This window comes from Phoxinus phoxinus, assembly GCF_949152265.1.
Source record: "Phoxinus phoxinus genome assembly, chromosome: 12".
NCBI lineage: Eukaryota > Metazoa > Chordata > Actinopteri > Cypriniformes > Leuciscidae > Phoxinus > Phoxinus phoxinus.
Genome location: NC_136887.1, coordinates 1,170,353 through 1,190,793, shown reverse-complemented (window position 1 = coordinate 1,190,793; position 20,441 = coordinate 1,170,353). Strand labels below are relative to the sequence as shown.

Genomic DNA, 20,441 nt, shown 5'->3' with positions numbered 1-20,441 from the left:
GATAAAGATTTAGTTTTTACTTTGTATGGTTGTTTGAGAGCCCTTGTTCTGTTTCATGTTTATTTCAGTTATGCAAGCTCCTTGAAGCTGAATATCCAAAGATGAAGTCACTTACTGGAGGGTGGTTACTTTATAAGGCACCAGGAATGCTGTACTGTCAACCAGAACAGACACAAACATGAATATCTGAGTAGAGTATACTGCAGTGCAAGTAATTTCCATAGGTAGTTTTTAATTGAACATTTCCCCTGGCATTCTAACGTTAAATCCCAGGCTACATCCTTTTTTAATAATAGTACACAGGGAAGTGTTAATAGAGTATGGGAAGCACTGTTTTTTGACGTCGTTTTTAGCTACAGTATAAAGCCCAATTATATAGTAAAGACCTTTTATTGCTGGATTTGTTCATGTGTTTTTAAATTGTCAGGTGGGAATGGAAGAAGAAAGCTTACTGTTGTTCCTCCAGACTCCGAGGGTTATACAGGCAGCCTTCTCAAAATGGCTACCACCGCTGGAAAAACAGCACTGTATATGGTCCCTCTTCAAGATGAGTTGATGTCTTGATCCACTGCCATTCTCAGCAGAAGAGTTTGCGAAGATGCCAAAGGTTGAGTGTCGTACTTGTAAAACCACAATGCCACTACCAGTTTTGTACTTGCATGTTAAATCTTGTGGTGGCTGCACACAGTCAGCTAATGATGAGGTATGTTGTTTACACAATGACATTTTTTTAGTAGAATTTATTATAACATTTTTCAGTTAAGTTTTCTTTTAGGCAGAATGTATATCTCGTATTGTCATTTCAGACTACTGAAGATGATGATGATGATGATGATGTAAAAGTAGTTGGTGAGATTACCAGAGCAGTTACCCCTACAGCCCCAGCTTCTACACACACTTGGTCTCCTACACCCACCACTTCAACACAAACTTGGTCTCCTACACCCACCACAAGTTTTGAGGTGAGCTAAACGAAAATGCTGTGTTTTTAATTTGAGAATACATTTGCTTTTAATTTTAATATAAGTGCATAAGGACCAGTGCAGTTAGTAAAATTAATTAGATGCCATGTTAAGATTTTATTACTAACGGTAATGGTATTTTCTTTGTAGTGCCTTATTGTCAAGCACTTTTGATTAATTGATTGTAATTATACTGTCTCTCATTGGCACATAAAGACCATTTTGCAAGAGGTAAATAACACTGGTTGAGAAGAATGCCCTATTTTTATAGTTTTAAAACACTACACAAATGTTAGAAGTCAATACAATTTACTAAACATTTAGAACTGAATCAATGTTTTTTGTAAAGTTAAAAAAACTGAAACAGCGAGTGCTTGTTTAGATCTTGCAAAATACTTGGTGACCAAAGTATTTAAAGTGACCAATTAAACAAATTACTTGATTGGAGTGTGGAAATAACCAATTGTGTTTTAATTGGGATTTTATTGTATAATACTTAATCAGTTGTCCTTTTGCCATTTATAGGATGAGGGACAGTGTCCCATTTGTTTAGACACATTTTCACAGACAGAGTTGCCCATGCATGCAAGTGTTTGTGGAGATAGGTACTTTTACAGACATTTAATAAGGTTATGTATTAAAAACATGTTTTAAGTATTATAAGTGTTATAACATGTTGTAAATGTTATAAGAAGTCAATCTAACCATTGGGTATATACTCAGTATATTACAGACACTGGATTATGAGAGCAGTCCTCCGTGTGGCACACCAGTACAGCAAAACCAAGGCCCAGACATGAAATGGTACAGTCTGTATTTATTACATTTTAACAACCCTGAGACATCAGAATTCTTTACTAATCTTTTTTTCCTGTTTTTATAGTCCAGATGATGTATTGCGTTTGTTGGCAAGTAGAGTAGATGACAGCAAGGATTTCAAGATCTGTGTTTCTCGAACTGACTTCTATCAAAGAGCTATGGTGCAGTGGCAAAGACAAAAGAGAGGAACCCCGGGCAATACTTTGCGTGTAACGTTTTTGGGGGAAGCAGGTGTTGACACAGGTGCCATTCGTAAGGAATTTCTTTCAGGCAAGTCAGGTTCACAATCGCCTTATTAGGTTTTTATATTCATCGTAACAATTTAAAGTTTAGAAAAACAAAGTTACCACATGTGTCATTATGAGATTTGGTATGTTTTAATGTGCTTATAATTGTACAATGTAGTAAATAACATTCTTTTTTAACATGTACATTTGTTTGTATATTTGTTTGTAGATTTGATTGGTGAGATTGAGAAACACCTCTTTGAGCATAGAGGACACCAGAGAGGGAAGAGCCCCATCTACTCCCTAAGTAATCTGGAGAAGGGATTTTTTTAGGTTAGTAATATTTTACATTGTAGTAACATGTCAGTTGTCATTTTTGCATACAACTAAATATTACTTTGTATTTTTCTTTCAGGACTGCTGGAGAAGTGTTTTCGGTTAGTCTCGCTCAGGGTGGGCCTGCCCCCCGTTTCTTGAGGCCGTGGTGCTTTGATTATCTCTCATCTGGAGACTTGGATGAATCAACTCTCACTATAGATGATGTGGATGATGCTGAACTTTATAATTTGATTAAAAAGGTAGTAATTTTTTTTTCAAAATAAAATCTGGTTTCATAAAAGCTATTTCTACGCAAGCACACCATTTGTCACAGTTTACGTGTTTGTGTTTTCAGGTGGAGGAAGAAGAAACTGATCTCTCTGCATGGAATGATCAAATAATTAACTGTGGTTTTACTGGGGCCATTAAACCTGAGAACAAAGAGGCCATAATAAGGTCAGAAAAAGTCTTATAACTTTACATTTGAAACCTTGCAAACAGGTTTAATTTTGCTGCCTACCAGATATACCGATTGGCCACAACACTGTCTATATTATGCAAGAATTTCCTGGTTCTTTTTTCAGATCAATTGTGCTGCATGCAACTCTACGTTTGGTCCCTTTGTTGAAGCATATCCGAAAAGGTCTTGAAGTCTACAATTTTGTGGACATCCTGGAAAACCATTCAGGACTTTGCCAGCAGTTCTTTGTCCCTGATGTGGTGGATAATGATGATAAGGTATCAATAACTGAAAAAAATAAAATATTTGCCTATCTTGTTTTTCATTTTAGAAATGGTTTCATTTTAGGAATATTATATATAGGAAAATTATTTGCCAAGTTAAAAAATAATTGTCAAACACTTGTTCCTTACAAAAAATAATAGTAGAAAATGGATTGCTCTTAAAGGGATAGTTCACTTTGAAATTAATTTTTGATATGTTTTAGCTGACCTCAAGGGCATCCAAGATATCAAAATTGAAAATACTGTGGAAACAAAGACACCTAGTCTTTGTTTCCACAGTATTTTCAATTTTTATATTTTTAGGTCAAACCGTTCTTGTCTGTCAGTCATATCATGCAGGTCTATGGGGTCCACCTTAAAGAGCACGCACAGAGAAGTCCAAATTAAACATGATTTAATGACTCGTAAATGTAAGTACACATTGATGGCCTAAGACACGAAACGAGCGGTTTGTGTGAGAAAACGAACAGGATTTATATAGTTTTTACCTCTTGTAACACAGCCACGACCAAGTGATCTGAGGGCGCTTCCTTCTGTGTGACGTGTGCGCAGACTGGTGCATAGATATATATATATACACTAGATTTCGCATTAAAGACATTCGTTCCAATGAACTGCCGTAGCCAAGGCGACTTCTAGTGTATACATCTATGCACCAGTCTGCGCACACGTCACACACCAGGAAGCGCTCGCGCCCTCACATCACTTGGACGTGGCTGTGTTACAAGAGGTAAAAACTATATAAATCCTGTTCGTTTTCTCACACAAACCGCTCGTTTCGTGTCTTAGGCCATCAATGTGTACTTACATTTACGAGTTATTAAATCATGTTTAATTTGGACTTCTCTGTGTATGCTCTTTGAGGTGGACCCCATAGACCTGCATGATATGACTGTCAGACAAGAACGGTTTGACCTAAAAATATCAAAATTTAAAATACTGTGGAAACAAAGACACCTACATCTTGGATGCCCTTGAGGTAAGCTAAAACGTATCAAAAATTAATTTCAAAGTGAACTATCCCTTTAATACCTCAGTAATGGTTTCCTGTAGCTTATTGGTTAGATAACAGTGCTAGCATAGCCCAAGGGCTTGGGTTCGATCTCAGGGATTGGTTGTTTTTCCCCACAGGCTGATGCAGACTTCATCATGCAGAACATTGTTCCGAAAATGTCGGAGAAGGGATCAGTACGAGAGACTTATGAAATGGCTATAATCAACTTTCTGCAAGACTTTCTCCAAGAAATTGAAAGCTGTGGTATGTATGAACTGACAGTTGATTTAGTATAAATATAGTTAAAAAAAACTGCAGATTACACAAATTAATGTTAAAATGTAATTGATCTAATTCAGACAATACCAACCCTAGAGATAACAAGTTCTTTTGCTTGTAGAGGATAACCCTGACGGAGACATCCTGCCCTTAACTGTCCCCCGTGTAATGCAATGGCTCACTGGCCAGGGACACAAACCTCTTCTAATGTCAGAACTTAAAGAGTTCAAGATTTCTCTGAATTTTGACCATGAGTGTATGCAGAGGATGCCAGAACATAAAATATGCTTCCCAGTTGTAAGTGCCTGTGCCAGAAAAATTACATTTCCCACAGTACACATGGGCGACTACAGTTCTTTTAAATCAGTCATGTTGCAAGCCATTCAGTTTGATGACGGTTTTAACAGAATTTAAAATGCTACTAAATGTATGGAATTGTACATTTGAAAAACCTTTTATACATTGGTAAATGTTCTTGAAATTTACTGTGTATGTGTAGAGAACACAACGTGTTACATATTGTAAAATTGTATATCTAAATGCATGTGTTAAGAGAACACAAGTTGTTAAACAAGTCTTTTTCTGCTTTAAATATAGCCAATACAGAAAATAAAACCATGCAATGTCAACTTAAGTTTGTTTTTTATTGAATTGAATGTTGATTTGCTTCTAAATTGATCATTTGGTCAATTCAATTATTGATTTAGTGTCAATTAAGAATGAAGCTGCACAAAATTTAAAACTTCTAAATACTTGTCTCTTCCATAGTTTTGAGAGTGTGAGGTTGGGTTAAAAAAAGTTTGAATTTGGGCCTTAAGTTCTTCAGTTAAGGGGCATTCGACTGGAGGAACTACAATTCCTGTCCACGGCTGGTCAGAGATGCTGTCTGTGTCCCAGTCAGAGTCGTCGCCTTGTGCAATCTGTTAAAAGTTGGTAATAGTTCATGGACATTGGGGCAATATCTTGCATGAAAATATTACATACATTAAAAGGCACAAATTCTTAATACCTCAGATGGGACTGGAGGAGTGACAGGGTTTTGCAGGAGTCCAATTTCCCACAACTGGTCTGGGCTTCGATTACGCTCTGTGCGGAGAGGATGGTTATTCCACCCGCTAGTAAAGGAGTCAAGGCTGGCCTGGAGACGAGGCAGGAACACAAACTGACAACAAAAGAGGTGAAGGCTGTTGGTTGGCTCTAGTAATCCTTCCTCTTCAAGGCTGTGCAAAACATCATAATAGATGTTTGTAACTGCCATCCATATGTCACGCCAAAGGCGCTCAATGCTAAAAATGGAAGATAAACAGTTTGTAATGTTTAACAAATCATCATTCTTAGAAACAGAACACTTTAAAATTCATATCAAGCTTTAACTAATTTATATTGCTGCTTACCGCTGGTTATGCACGCTTTTTCCGGAGATGTAGCTTCCCCTGCCACAACCTCGCACAGAAAACATACATCTGGCAATCTCGACATTTTCAACACCTTGGTCTCCTCGAACTCTAAATGTAAAAAATTAAATATGACAAGGTATTTTAGAAAAGAAACCTAACAATATTTAAAAAACTTATGTTAACCATGTTTAAACAAGCAGGGATTAATTTACATTTAGCTTACGCTTTTATCCAAAGTGACGTTCACAAAAGCAATCAATCATTACTGGAGGTAACAAAGCATTCATACACACTCATGATGCAAGTTGTCTTACCTCAATGGAAACCCATGTCTCTCCACTGACTGAAGGAAAAAACCGAGGCCAGTGGATGCCTTGTTATCTGTTGCAGCTCCAAGGTACGTGATCTGAGAGACAAAGTAAAGTTAGACCATCAGGAATTTGATTTGTACAAAATTTATAGACCAACAATGCATTAAAGAAAGAGAAAAATACCTTTCTGGAGTACCCATCAATGGCACCGAATATCACAAAGCCATATCTGATAAAAGATAATCTGTTATTACCAGTTGAAATGCACATGTAAACTGTAGAGAAACTCACATGCATAAGTCATTTTTAAGGATTAAATATATCAAATATCAAAAAAACCTTGGGCATTACTTATATTCCTTCATACATTTTCAAAGAATTTAAATAGAATTAGAAAACACAAACTCACAAATAATGACTTCACATAATGTAATGTGATCACAATATGTGATATTTTCACAGAAAGGGTCACATATACTTTTATCAGTAGCATTACATCAATGGCTTGACACGCATGACATACCTTATCAGCTTATGGTTTGTGTCTACGTGAACAAGATGAAGAGGACCCTTGACGGAATAAGTCCTTCTGACTACACATCTCAATTGTGTAATTCTTGCTAGTATTCCAGCAGAGTCCACTCGATGCATGGAATCCCAAACTCTTGTCCATGGCACACGATGACCCAAGGCTTGTAAGTGTCCCTTCACCATTCTATGGCCTAGGTGTGGACTTTTAGCTTTGATTGACCTCACTAGGTTGTCAAGTTCTTCATCTGTGATTTTACTGTAGGTGTCCTTTAGAGAAATGCCATACTCAGTGAGGCGACGTTTGATTGTCCTTGTTGACACCAAGAAGCTCGGCAATACATGGAACAGATAGCTGCATATTAACTAGGTACTGAAGATGTTCTCTGGAGATGATAAACTTTGGGGGCCCCTTAACTCCAAATTCCACTTTAAGGGCAGTAATAGGTTCATTGTTATTGTCAATATGCCTATCCACTGTGTTTTTCAAGGTTGACAGTTCACCAAGGAGTTCCTCTGGGACTGAAATTTGATCATAGACTGATGAAATGAAGAGAAGCTCATGACCGCATAAAAACTGCAAATAATCTAAATCTAGGGGTAGGCGACTCATTGTATCCTGCAGTTTGGATAGCAGTCTTTCCATGATCATCCTTCCCAACTGGTGACTTGTGGCATCATTAGGTCCATGGACCTAAAGATAAGAATTTATTTGATTAAATTTATAAAAAATGATTTACAAATTGATATGCGAGTCAGCTAAAGTTAAAACACCCTTAGGAGTTTGGCTGGTGTGTGCATGTTGTGTTCTGTGCATGCATCTGTGTGTGTTTTGTGCACGATTGTTTCTTATTTGAGTACTTTCACGATTCTGATCAGTAGGAAATGCTGCTCTATGTAAAAGCAGTTCGAGTTTGAGTCACTAATAACGTGCATTTGAAAAAGCAACACCAGTCGAACATCATCATCATTATTATTAATATACTTGATAAAATATTGAATATTGATAAAATGATGTGTGTTATTGTCTTCCTCTAATGCGCTTATTTTGAGTTTTCGACCTCTAGCTTTCGGGTGCAACAGTATTTTACCTATTTCACCCACAAGCTGTTCATAAATAAATCATGTACAATATAATGTCTGTTAATCGTGACAGCCTTATTTATGCTGACGCCTAGGTAAAGGTTGCAGTTACTCTTAACGTCTCAGGTCAAAGAACATACCGGTCACATGACAACAGAACATGGCGGATGCAGTAACGTATGTCTGTATGCCATTTCCACCACACATACTATATTGTGATTTTTTTTGCGGATCACATTTAAAGATTTCAGATGCAAAAAGCCTCTACAGGCCCATCTCCGTCAAAAAAATGAGATTATGATGTTCAGTGAAAGCTCTCCACACATAATATTAATAGCCACTCCACACATAAATGTTACTCAACTAATTTTACTTCAAAACCCCGCTAAATACCACCCTCTAGCCAGTCTGAAGTATCTGTTATTAATAATATAGGAGTCTAATAATAATAAGAAGAAGAAAGCTATCAATAATACATACCTGTGATCCATCACCCGCATGTCTCTGCTCCGCCATTTCGATCGATTCACTCGGTCTGGGGCTCGCGCTGATGACGTAAGCGAGAGGGACGCGCCTTCATCCCTTGTACACACCCCAACCTCTTGACCCCACCCCCCACGTCAAATCAGGGCCACAAAGCGAGGCGCAAAGAAAAAGGAAACGCAAAGGAAAGCGTGCGCCGCAGAGGCACGGATGACTGAAACGCGGATTTAAAGGAGCGGCGCAAAGGGAAATATGTGTTGCAAAGTCAATGCTGCTGAAGTTTTACTTTGCTAAACTTTATTTTTTCTCTCAGTGGTTAACTTTTCTTTTGCAATTATTATTTTTTACTTGCAAAAAAGCATTTTTTTCTCAATTCTCTATTTTTATTTTTTTTATTTTTGCGATTTTTTTTTTTTTTTTTGCGAAACATTTTTTTATTTTGCAGATATATATGGCCCTAATTTGACTCCATAGATTCCAATTAGAACGGATATTACAAGCTTTTTTCTGCTGCTCTCCAGACCGACAGAGCGTGTGACACTAAAGGACCGAAACGGAGCGTACACTTTTTTAGAGGAATATTGGCAAATAAAACTTCATCTAACTTCAGAGGAAGAACTAAATTTTCCTCTAAGGAACGCCACGAAACATCCATTTTGTCATTATACCAGCTAAGCAGGGGACGTAGTATAAAAGCCCAGTGATATAACTTAAAATTCGGAAGTGCAAGTCCACCCTCGAATCTATCTCGTTGCATCGTGGAAAGTTTAAGACGTGGACGTTTGCCATTCCATACAAATTTAGTAATTATGCTCTGTAGCCTATCCCAAAAACGAGAAGGGGGAGGCAAGGGCAGCATAGAACTCACAAAGTTAATTCGAGGGAATACATTCATTTTGATAATCGAGATGCGCGATCTAAGAGAATTTTAGACAGAATGCCCTCATAGTTGGTACCATTTAGTTAAGTTGAGTGTGGACCAATGAAAACATTTTGTTGGAATGATGTTGACAATGGTGAAATGTTGGCAGCAATGCTACAGAATCCCATACAGACAAGCATGCATTCCATGAACTGGGTCAAAATAGATGGGACAGAATATAGACAAGACCTCATTGTATGTAATGAAATTGAGGATGAAATTCCTGTTTTCAGTCAGATTCGGAAAATACTTTTCATTGACAGCACGGTGTATTTTATTGTCGACAAACTTTTCACAGAACGTTTTTCAGAACATATTCATGCATTTAAAGTACAGAGATACTGTGAGTTGGGTGACCTTGTAAAAGCCAACAGCTTGAAGTTCTACAGGCCTTATGTAGCAACATATTATCTGCAGTGTTTATATGGGTCAGATGATGGTGAATATATTGTACCTTCTTTTGTGTTGGTGTAATTGTTACATCTGTGTTGTTGAAAATAAAATGTCAAACTGATACAGCGTGTTGACTTATTTAACTGAATGCACATGTATTTTTAGTCAAATACTGATTACACTTAATTACCTTAATCAGGGTTTGTATTAAAGGAACACTCCGACTTTTTGGGACTTTAGCCTATTCAACTTATCCCCCAGAGTTAGATGAGTCCATACATACCTTTTTCATCTCCGTGCGTGCTATAAGTCTGTTTGACGCACCCACCGCTAGCCTAGCTTAGCACAAAGACTGGATGTAAATGGTTGCAGCTAGCATACTAATCCAAATAAGTGACAAAATAACGCAAACATTTTCCTATTTACATGTTGTGATTTGTATAGTCACAGAGTGTACAAAAAACAAAGTCACATGAGACAAAGACATATTTTAACTGTATAAATACTGGGAACTATATTATCTGAGGGCGAAGCACTGCTACTTGGGCGGAGTGATAACCGCAGCGCACCTGAGACACGCTCTGAACGAACTCTCTGCTCCTCACCATTGTGCGTCTAAGGTGCTGCGGTTATCACTCCGCCCAAGTAGCAGTGCTTCGCCTTCAGGGAATATAGTTCCCAGTATTTATACAGTTAAAATATGTCTGTGTCTCATGTGACTTTGTTTTTTGTACACTCTGTGACTATACAAATCACAACATGTAAATAGGAAAATGTTTGCGTTATTTTGTCACTTATTTGGATTAGTATGCTAGCTGCAACCATTTACATCCAGTCTTTGTGCTAAGCTAGGCTAGCGGTGGGTGCGTCAAACAGACTTTTAGCACGCACGGAGATGAAAAAGGTATGTATGGACTCATCTAACTCTGGGGGATAAGTTGAATAGGCTAAAGTCCCAAAAAGTCGGAGTGTTCCTTTAACACTATATTAGTGCAGAAATAAATCTCTTGGTGTTAAGATATTGACACACCTAGTGTAGTTTCAACACTAACTTGGTGTAAATGAGGGGGGAAACACTAATGGTGTTAACGGTTAACACTTACTAATCAAGTGTAAAAAATGTAACACTATTTAAAGTGTTAGTTTAACTCTATTTAGTGTGGACCTATATAAACCCTGAAAAAGTTTTAATTTTCACACTGTGAGTGTTAATTTAACACATTAAAATTTGCTGTGAAAAGTCTCTTCATCCTCTTCCTTGGATTTGAGACAAGGTGAGCTACAGTAATATAGTTCAAAATGAAAGCAAACCATGTTTAGCCATTTTGTTTGAGAGGTGTTAAGTGACACTAACATTGTAGTGTGTTTTATTATAGTAGGTTATAATTAGCATAAGAGGTTAATATCAAATGTATCCTTCATGTGTAGAAAGATAGAGAAGATGTGATTGAGGATGATGGTGGAAGTGAAGAGAGGAAGGAGCATGAGTGTTGCTCTGAGCACAGTGTGCAAATGAGAGATGAAGAGGAACTGGAAAGTAGGCAGAGCAACTATGGCCAGATAAATTAACGAATGATCAGAGAGACACCATAGTACGCAGGCTGGAAAGTAAAGGTACAGAGAAAACAAACAAAATGCCACCAAAAGATATGGAAGGGAAACCATTTCCCATTTATCTTGAAATTGTAAAGTCAGCAAACGGCCGTGAAAATATCAAAAGAGACTGGCTTATTCATAGTGAGAGTGCAGAGGCTCTATATCGCATCCCATGCCTTCTGTACTCTCATGAGCTGACAAAGCCGTCAAGAAGTGCTCTGAACAGCAAGGATGGAGTTAAATTAGCACACATTAAATGGCAGAGAATGTACAACAAATTGCCAGAACATGAGACAAACATGCCTCATAAGCAGGGCTATGTGAAATGGAAAAGCCTTCAGCACTCGTTACTGGCAGCGACTGGAGTTGATGGTCACCTTCAAAGACAACTACTGACAGAAATAGAGAAGATTCTACAGAGGCTTTTGCATGTGACCCTCCATTTGGCATCACGAAACCTTGCATTCAGAGGCAAAAGTTCAAATTTAGATGATGTCCACAATGGGCATTTTCTTGCCACTTTAGAGTTGTTGGCATATTATGATCCCATTTTACACAAACACTTGGAAACAGTAAGGGAAAAGAAGAAAGAGGGGTCAAGGTCAACAAACTATCTGAGTCCTGAGACGCAGAATGAATTAATTGAGCTCTGTGGCAAAAGAGAGTTGAACACTATCCTGGCAAAAAGAGAAGCTGCAATTTACTTCTCAGTGATATGTGATTCAACACCAGACATCTCTCACACTGAACAGAATGTGCTATTGTTGAGATATGTACATCAATATGTAGAAAGTGATGTATGGAACATAATCGAGAGATTCTGTCTATTTGAAAACTTTTATAAAAAGACAGGCAGAGAAATCTCTGGATCAGGATCTTCGTTGTGAATGGTACTCCCTCCTTGCCGAGATCTGCTTAGTAGCCCAAGCCATGGAGATTGCTGCTCAATTTCAGGGTGAAGAGAAGCGGAAACGGAAAAGTATGCCAGATGAGAGTCAAGAAGATGAAACTAAAGAGAATGCTGCAACTGTATTCAGAAACCAGCTCTTTTTTGTTGCAATGGACAACATAATCAGTGATTTAGGTGCAAGGTTCCAGACCACAGCCACCATATGCAAAACATTTGCACAGATTCTGAAGTTGGCAGATATGTCAGGAGAAGAGATAAAAGTAGCATGCCGGTCTCTGACAAGAATATAACACAAAGACCTCACAGCTGAATTTGAGGATGAAATGCTGCACCTGAAAGCAATACATAAGGCCACATTTCCTCATAATCAGTCCCCTCTTCAGCTCCTTAATGACATATACAAGCTGCAGCTACAGAGCATTTTTGGACAAATCTGTATTGCACTGAGGATTTTCTGCACCCTACCTGTCACTGTTGCTGGTTGTGAACGGGCAAATTTTCAGCAAATTTTGCTCGAGGTATGGGGCAGGCACCTTGATCAAGGAAATACTGATGCCTTTGAGAATCTGAGTAAAATTGCAAAGCACAACGAGTCCACATTTTTATTTTCTCCGTTTCTGAATTTAATGTTATCAGAGGCAAAATGTAAACAAAATTGCATTATTATTATTAACTTTTGAACAAAGTCTTTATTTTTTCTATTTGAACATTTTTAATGCTGTTATTTAATGTTATGTTTTTAAAATGTGATGCTAATAAAACCAATTTTAACAGTTAAACTTAAAGCCTAGATTATTACCATTTTGTTGGGGCATTTGGGGACACCCTCCAAAGTGGGGAATGGTAGAAAAGTTTGAGAAACACTACTGTAGAGCGTGGTGAGGATGGGCAGAGACTTGCTTTTCAGGCCCCGTTTACACGATGGGAAAACGCAGATATTTCTGTCATTTACACGAAAACGCTGTTTTTATCCCAGAAAACGATTATTTCTAAAAACTCCGGCCAAAGTGGAGATTTCTGAAAACGCCGGTTATATGTTGTCGTGTCAACTGGGAGAAACGGGGTTTTAGGTTCTCTCTTGTCGATTCTGAGGATTCTGATTGGCTTGCATGGCTTTATCCTTCTCCCTACACTGCCGCCCATAGGTTTGGCATAGTTATAAAGGCGCTCGACGGCGTATTTATGCGGGTTGTGTGCACGATGTTATTATTGAAAATGGAGGGGGGGGGAAATATTCGTTTCTCTAAATACCCGGCTATGTGTAAATGTGGCCTCAGACGGTGTAGGAAGTGGGGGCTCTGTTGGGGCTTCTTGGAGAGGGATGTAGTGTTGGTGGTCCAGGTGAGATCTTCTGTGATGTGCACCCCCAGGAATTTACTGCTGCAGTACAGTCGAGCTGCTGATAGTCATTGGGAGGTGGTCAAGAGAGTTTCTCCTGAAGTCCATCACAACCTACTTTGTCTTCCCCACATTGAGGGAAAGGTTGTTTGTACCACACCATTCGGCCAGTTGTGCCACTTCCTCTCTGTAGAGCATTTCATCGTTGTTACTGATGAGGTGTTTTTTTATGAAACTTACCCACATTCGGTCGTTTCGTCTGCAAACTTGATGTGGTTGGAGCTGAACCTGGCAATGCAGTCGTGGGTCAGCAGCGTAGAAAGCAGCGGGCTGAGCACATGGGGCACCTGTGTTCAGTGTGGCAGTGCTCAAGGTGTTGTGGCCAACACGGACTGACTGAGGTCTTCCAGTTAAAAAATCCAGGATCCAAGAGGTGAGGGTTAAATACACACGATAACACAGGAGAGGTGAGGGTTAAATACACACGATAACACAGGACAGGTGAGGGTTAAATACACACGATAACACAGGACAGGTGAGGGTTACATACACACGATAACACAGGACAGGTGAGGGTTAAATACACACGATAACACAGGACAGGTGAGGGTTAAATACACACGATAACACAGGACAGGTGAGGGTTACATACACACGATAACACAGGACAGGTGAGGGTTACATACACACGATAACAGGAGAGGTCAGGGTTACATACACGATAACACAGGACAGGTCAGGGTTACATACACGATAACACAGGACAGGTGAGGGTTAAATACACACGATAACACAGGACAGGTGAGGGTTAAATACACACGATAACACAGGACAGGTGAGGGTTACATACACACGATAACAGGAGAGGTCAGGGTTACATACACACGATAACACAGGACAGGTCAGGGTTACATACACGATAACACAGGACAGGTGAGGGTTAAATACACACGATAACACAGGACAGGTGAGGGTTACATACACACGATAACAGGAGAGGTCAGGGTTACATACACACGATAACACAGGACAGGTCAGGGTTACATACACGATAACACAGGACAGGTGAGGGTTAAATACACACGATAACACAGGACAGGTGAGGGTTAAATACACACGATAACACAGGACAGGTGAGGGTTAAATACACACGATAACGCAGGAGAGGTGAGGGTTAAATACACACGATAACCCAGGACAGGTGAGGGTTAAATACACACGATAACACAGGACAGGTGAGGGTTAAATACACGATAACAGGAGAGGTGAGGGTTACATACACGATAACACAGGACAGGTGAGGGTTAAATACACACGATAACACAGGACAGGTGAGGGTTAAATACACACGATAACCAAGGACAGGTGAGGGTTAAATACACACGATAACACAGGACAGGTGAGGGTTAAATACACGATAACAGGACAGGTGAGGGTTACATACACACGATAACACAGGACAGGTGAGGGTTAAATACACACGATAACACAGGACAGGTGAGGGTTAAATACACACGATAACACAGGACAGGTGAGGGTTAAATACACACGATAACACAGGACAGGTGAGGGTTAAATACACACGATAACACAGGGCAGGTTAGGGTTAAATACACACGATAACACAGGACAGGTGAGGGTTAAATACACACGATAACACAGGACAGGTGAGGGTTACATACACACGATAACACAGGACAGGTGAGGGTTAAATACACACGATAACACAGAACAGGTGAGGGTTAAATACACACGATAACACAGGACAGGTGAGGGTTAAATACACACGATAACACAGGACAGGTGAGGGTTACATACACACGATAACACCGGACAGGTGAGGGTTACATACACACGATAACACAGGACAGGTGAGGGTTAAATACACACGATAACACAGGACAGGTGAGGGTTACATACACACGATAACACAGGACAGGTGAGGGTTAAATACACACGATAACACAGGACAGGTGAGGGTTACATACACACGATAACACAGGAGAGGTTAGGGTTAAATACACACGATAACACAGGACAGGTGAGGGTTACATACACACGATAACACAGGACAGGTGAGGGTTAAATACACACGATAACACAGGACAGGTGAGGGTTAAATACACACGATAACACAGGACAGGTGAGGGTTAAATACACACGATAACACAGGACAGGTGAGGGTTAAATACACACGATAACACAGGACAGGTGAGGGTTAAATACACATGATAACACAGGACAGGTGAGGGTTTAATACACACGATAACGCAGGAGAGGTTAGGGTTAAATACACACGATAACACAGGACAGGTTAGGGTTACATACACATGGTGAACAGTCATAAAACAAACAGGAAGTAAACACAGAAACCATAGGAACAGAAACCACTTCAACTTAAAAGCTGTTAAGTACAGGACAGGTGTCGGGATATCTGATGCGAGTTGAGACAGAGAGTCAAGCCCGGATTACCCAATGGGTACCCGGCCCTGCAGAGAGGTTCTTGACAATTTCCTTTCATCATCAGGGAACAGGCAACAGCCATACATTAACAATCATGTGCTAAGAATTTAACAAAAATCAGGCTGAGAAAAAAAACGTATTTTTTTTTACAAAAATGCAGGAGAGGTGAGGGTTAAATACACACGATAACCCAGGACAGGTGAGGGTTAAATACACGATAACAGGAGAGGTGAGGGTTACATACACGATAACACAGGACAGGTGAGGGTTAAATACACACGATAACCAAGGACAGGTGAGGGTTAAATACACACGATAACACAGGACAGGTGAGGGTTAAATACACGATAACAGGGGGCTGTTCCATAAACCAAGATTAGAGTATAAGCCAGACTTATTTTGGTTAGTCAGACTTATTGTCGGTTGATTCTGTTTCATAAAGCAAACTTAAAATAGTTCAAACTCAGTTACCCTGGCAACTTATGCTGGGAAACTAGCCTGGTCCAGGGCAGGCTAACTGTCAGGCTAAGCCTCAGTTGTTACACAGATCCTCTAACACTGACCAATAGGAACACAATTACTGACAATCTCTCATACCATTATTTGACTTTATTAACCACTATAAGTCCAAAAATAAAAATACAGTAAAGAAAATCAACTAAGGCTACAATGATAAATTAGACAATATAGACCTAAAAACATATATATGTCGGGGTTTATACATATATATATATATATATATATATATATATATATATATATATATATATATATATATATATATATATATATATACACATATATATATCCTACCGGTTTACTTTTCTTACTGGCTGAATGTTTTGTGATTTAATTAGATAGTTTTAAAAATGTATGAAACACAACATTTAAAGCACAGTATACATTTAAACTGGGAAGATGAATCTGAGCTTAGTAATTGTATTAACCTACACTTGATTTACCCCATTACAATAGTCCCTTTACAGTTATTATCCTAAAAATACACTAAATTGTAGGTTTAAAATTCTAAGGCACATCTAATGTTCAACAACCAATATTTTAACATATATATATATATATTTTATGTACTTTATTATGTCTTTCAATTCAAATACATTTAACACAATTATACAAATGGATAGTTCCTTTAAAGACATAGTATTTCCCCCAATAAATCTTATTTTTCCTTCTACTTTTTTCTTTTGTGATAATACCCACCAACACATAAAAACAATTAGAACAACAACCATTAAGTACATTAGACACTTTTACATATGAAAAAAAAATGGAAAAAATAAAACATTCACATATTTATATCAAACTCTTATAATGACACATAATTCATAATAAGTTATTAAAGTAATATTATTTAAATATTAAATAAGTAAATAAATAAAATAACAAATAACTAGAATTAAGGGAGGGAAGGTTATTTAGTTATAGGCTAATATGTATTCCTTTATTTTATGGAATATTCTTTGATTTTAGAGTTGCACATATCTTTTCAAAATGTATACTTTTGCTCTTAATTTCATGTTATCCTCTCCATAATGCACTGTATAAACTAAATCTAACCAAACCTTCTTGCTTTCTCCAAAAAAAAAAGAAAAAAGATTGCTTTAAAAGCTGTAATTCTCAGCATTCTAATTAAATAAGTATAAGTCATCTTTTTTAAGTAGCTTAGGTCCTAAACTCAAAACTATATTTTGTATCTTTATTATATTTGGTTTCTTAATTTCTTCCCTGAATTAGGCCTACTTCTGTTCAATTGTTTTATTATAAGTATAAAATATATGAGTTTAATGAGATATAAGTTCACTGCAACTGATCCAACATCCTAAAGATAAATTATTATAATTAGAAGATATTTCTGGTGTTATAAAATATCGCACAGCCTATTAATTTTCAAAGCAAAATGTATATTAGTCAGAATTATTGCGCTCCGATTTGGCGCGCATGCGCGCAGCAGCGCTCATTCAATGTGAAGTTTACAGCAAAATGGAACTATTTGCACGACTTTCTAAGATTTTCAGATGGAGAATATTCCTGTGAAATGTAAGTTTTGCAAACACCATGTCTCAAACGCATAAAACAGCACAAAATATATGCAGTTTGATGGTGGATCGATTTGATCTATGATCGACCTCCAGGGCTGCTTAAGAAACGCGTGCACACGCAGTTATCTAGACTAGATAAACCTGGATCAAATTAGTGGGATTGCGTGAACTTGAATTACCTTTTATGAAACCGCTTTAGCCCCAACTTATTTGTTAGGTTTATTCAAGTCGCGTTTTGGACTTTAATCCCTGCTTTTCTAAGCGGCTTTTATGGAACAGCCCCCAGGACAGGTGAGGGTTACATACACGATAACACAGGACAGGTGAGGGTTAAATACACACGATAACACAGGACAGGTGAGGGTTACATACACGATAACACAGGACAGGTGAGGGTTACATACACGATAACACAGGACAGGTGAGGGTTAAATACACACGATAACACAGGACAGGTGAGGGTTACATACACACGATAACACAGGACAGGTGAGGGTTAAATACACACGATAACACAGGACAGGTGAGGGTTAAATACACACGATAACACAGGACAGGTGAGGGTTAAATACACACGATAACACAGGACAGGTGAGGGTTAAATACACACGATAACACAGGACAGGTGAGGGTTAAATACACACGATAACACAGGACAGGTGAGGGTTACATACACACGATAACACAGGACAGGTGAGGGTTAAATACACACGATAACACAGAACAGGTGAGGGTTAAATACACACGATAACACAGGACAGGTGAGGGTTAAATACACACGATAACACAGGACAGGTGAGGGTTACATACACATGATAACACAGGACAGGTGAGGGTTTAATACACACGATAACGCAGGAGAGGTTAGGGTTAAATACACACGATAACACAGGACAGGTTAGGGTTACATACACACGATAACACAGGATAGGTGAGGGTTAAATACACACGATAACACAGGACAGGTTAGGGTTACATACACACGGTGAACAGTCATAAAACAAACAGGAAGTAAACACAGAAACCATAGGAACAGAAACCACTTCAAATTAAAAGCTGTTAAGTACAGGACAGGTGTCTGGATATCTGATGCGAGTTGAGACAGAGAGTCAAGCCCGGATTACCCAATGGGTACCCGGCCCTGCAGAGAGGTTCTTGACAATTTCCTTTCATCATCAGGGAACAGGCAACAGCCATACATTAACAATCATGTGCTAAGAATTTAACAAAAATCAGGCTGAGAAAAAAAACTTATTTTTTTTTACAAAAGTGTAAATACAAAACTTTTACAATAAATACATAAATAAAATCGAGCCCTGAGCTATTTCTACAATAGCTTTCAGTCAATCTTTTGAATGACATAAAACACAACTTGCTGGATGTCTGGCTCTCTTTCAGTCAATAAATATCAAGTAAGTAATTAACCAAGGCCATATTTATTGTGGCTAAAAGTGCAAGACGTGTACAATAGTGTTGTAGTCAAAACCACCTAAACCCAAACCAGACCAGACCGCCTCAAAATCCTCTACAAGATCCATACTGTCTGAGAAATGGCTCATATTTAATCAATAAATGCAATTAGAATAATAAGGCACTATATAGAGCTGTTATCAATCAAATCATTAACACTGAAATGTATCTTTGTGGTACAGAAGTTGCATCTGAATTGGTTCAATAATACCTGCATAAATAATGTTGAGGTTAATGTTTTAAAAATAACATTCTGAATATAGAAATATGATAATCAAATGATAGGCCTACTTTTAAAGATGAAACTGAAACCACTAGCAAGGCGATAATGACTCACGGAATCATTTATTCAACGATTTGTTGAAAGCAGCGACTCACTGGAAACACAAGCGTTCTGCTACGGGTTCGCTCGGGACTGTGGTCGTCACAGAACGAGCAAAAACTTACATCTAAACTTACATCTAAAATGTAAGTTACTTAATATTAACTTCTTGTTTATTCAGCGTTTGTATAAAATCAATATCACGTTTGCAATCATGCTCATATTATTGAAAACAATTGTGATATTGTTTCATTATTTCCTTTGTAATAATATAAAAAAACAAGATCTGATACAAGTACTTTTTTTGTAATAATATCTTGAGTTTGTGGGCATTTGTGTAGTTTTTGAGACAATCCTGCATTGATTTTGAACCCGGCACAACTGTACAAAATAAATCACGTTAGAAGATATTGATTGAATTTTAAGCAGTAAGTTTTACATTAAATCACATATTAACAAATAAATCAGGCAATGCACCAGCAGTTTAGTGATATCCTCACAGCTGTGGTCCTCAAATCCAGAGTCCTCTTAGTCTGAGACCGGTCTCAAGCACACTAAAGTATAGTGCTGTATAGTTTCCAGTCAATATGTCTGTTGTCATAAGGTCTAAATCTAATGCAGAATTGTTTCTTATGAATGCCTTAAAACAACAGTAAAAGCAAAGCAAAAACAACACATCTCAGGAGAATGCTGTTTTTCACCAGATCAGGCGAGACTGAGAGAAATAGCAGAAGTATAAACGCTGTTCACTCCCCCACAGGAAACCACACACACACACACACACACACACACACACACACAGACAACTGTCAGTGTGTGACACAC

At 38.2% G+C, this 20,441-nt stretch overlaps 2 protein-coding genes across 3 annotated transcripts; one reads left to right on the top strand and one right to left on the bottom strand.

The window, feature by feature from the left end:
* Positions 1-430: 430 nt before the first annotated feature.
* LOC307008337 (uncharacterized protein) lies at positions 431-4,939 on the top strand. Its single transcript, XM_079631079.1, has 5 exons — positions 431-703; positions 807-962; positions 3,935-4,049; positions 4,202-4,328; positions 4,465-4,939. Exons 1-3 carry the CDS (start codon positions 599-601, stop codon positions 4,046-4,048), a joined length of 375 nt encoding a protein of 124 aa, XP_079487205.1. The 5' UTR covers positions 431-598; the 3' UTR covers position 4,049; positions 4,202-4,328; positions 4,465-4,939.
* Positions 4,940-4,968: 29 nt separating this feature from the next.
* On the bottom strand, positions 4,969-8,525 carry LOC307008659 (uncharacterized protein). Of its 2 annotated transcripts, XM_079631652.1 has the most exons (7): positions 8,143-8,525; positions 6,575-7,273; positions 6,235-6,280; positions 6,055-6,146; positions 5,738-5,848; positions 5,353-5,629; positions 4,969-5,263 (listed from the first exon to the last, which is right to left on the bottom strand). In XM_079631652.1, exons 2-7 carry the CDS (start codon positions 6,763-6,765, stop codon positions 5,057-5,059), a joined length of 924 nt encoding a protein of 307 aa, XP_079487778.1. In that variant the 5' UTR covers positions 6,766-7,273; positions 8,143-8,525; the 3' UTR covers positions 4,969-5,056. The 2 variants fall into 2 exon arrangements, with proteins under 2 accessions (XP_079487778.1, XP_079487777.1); XM_079631651.1 differs by having other exon boundaries at positions 6,575-8,525.
* Positions 8,526-20,441: the final 11,916 nt, after the last annotated feature.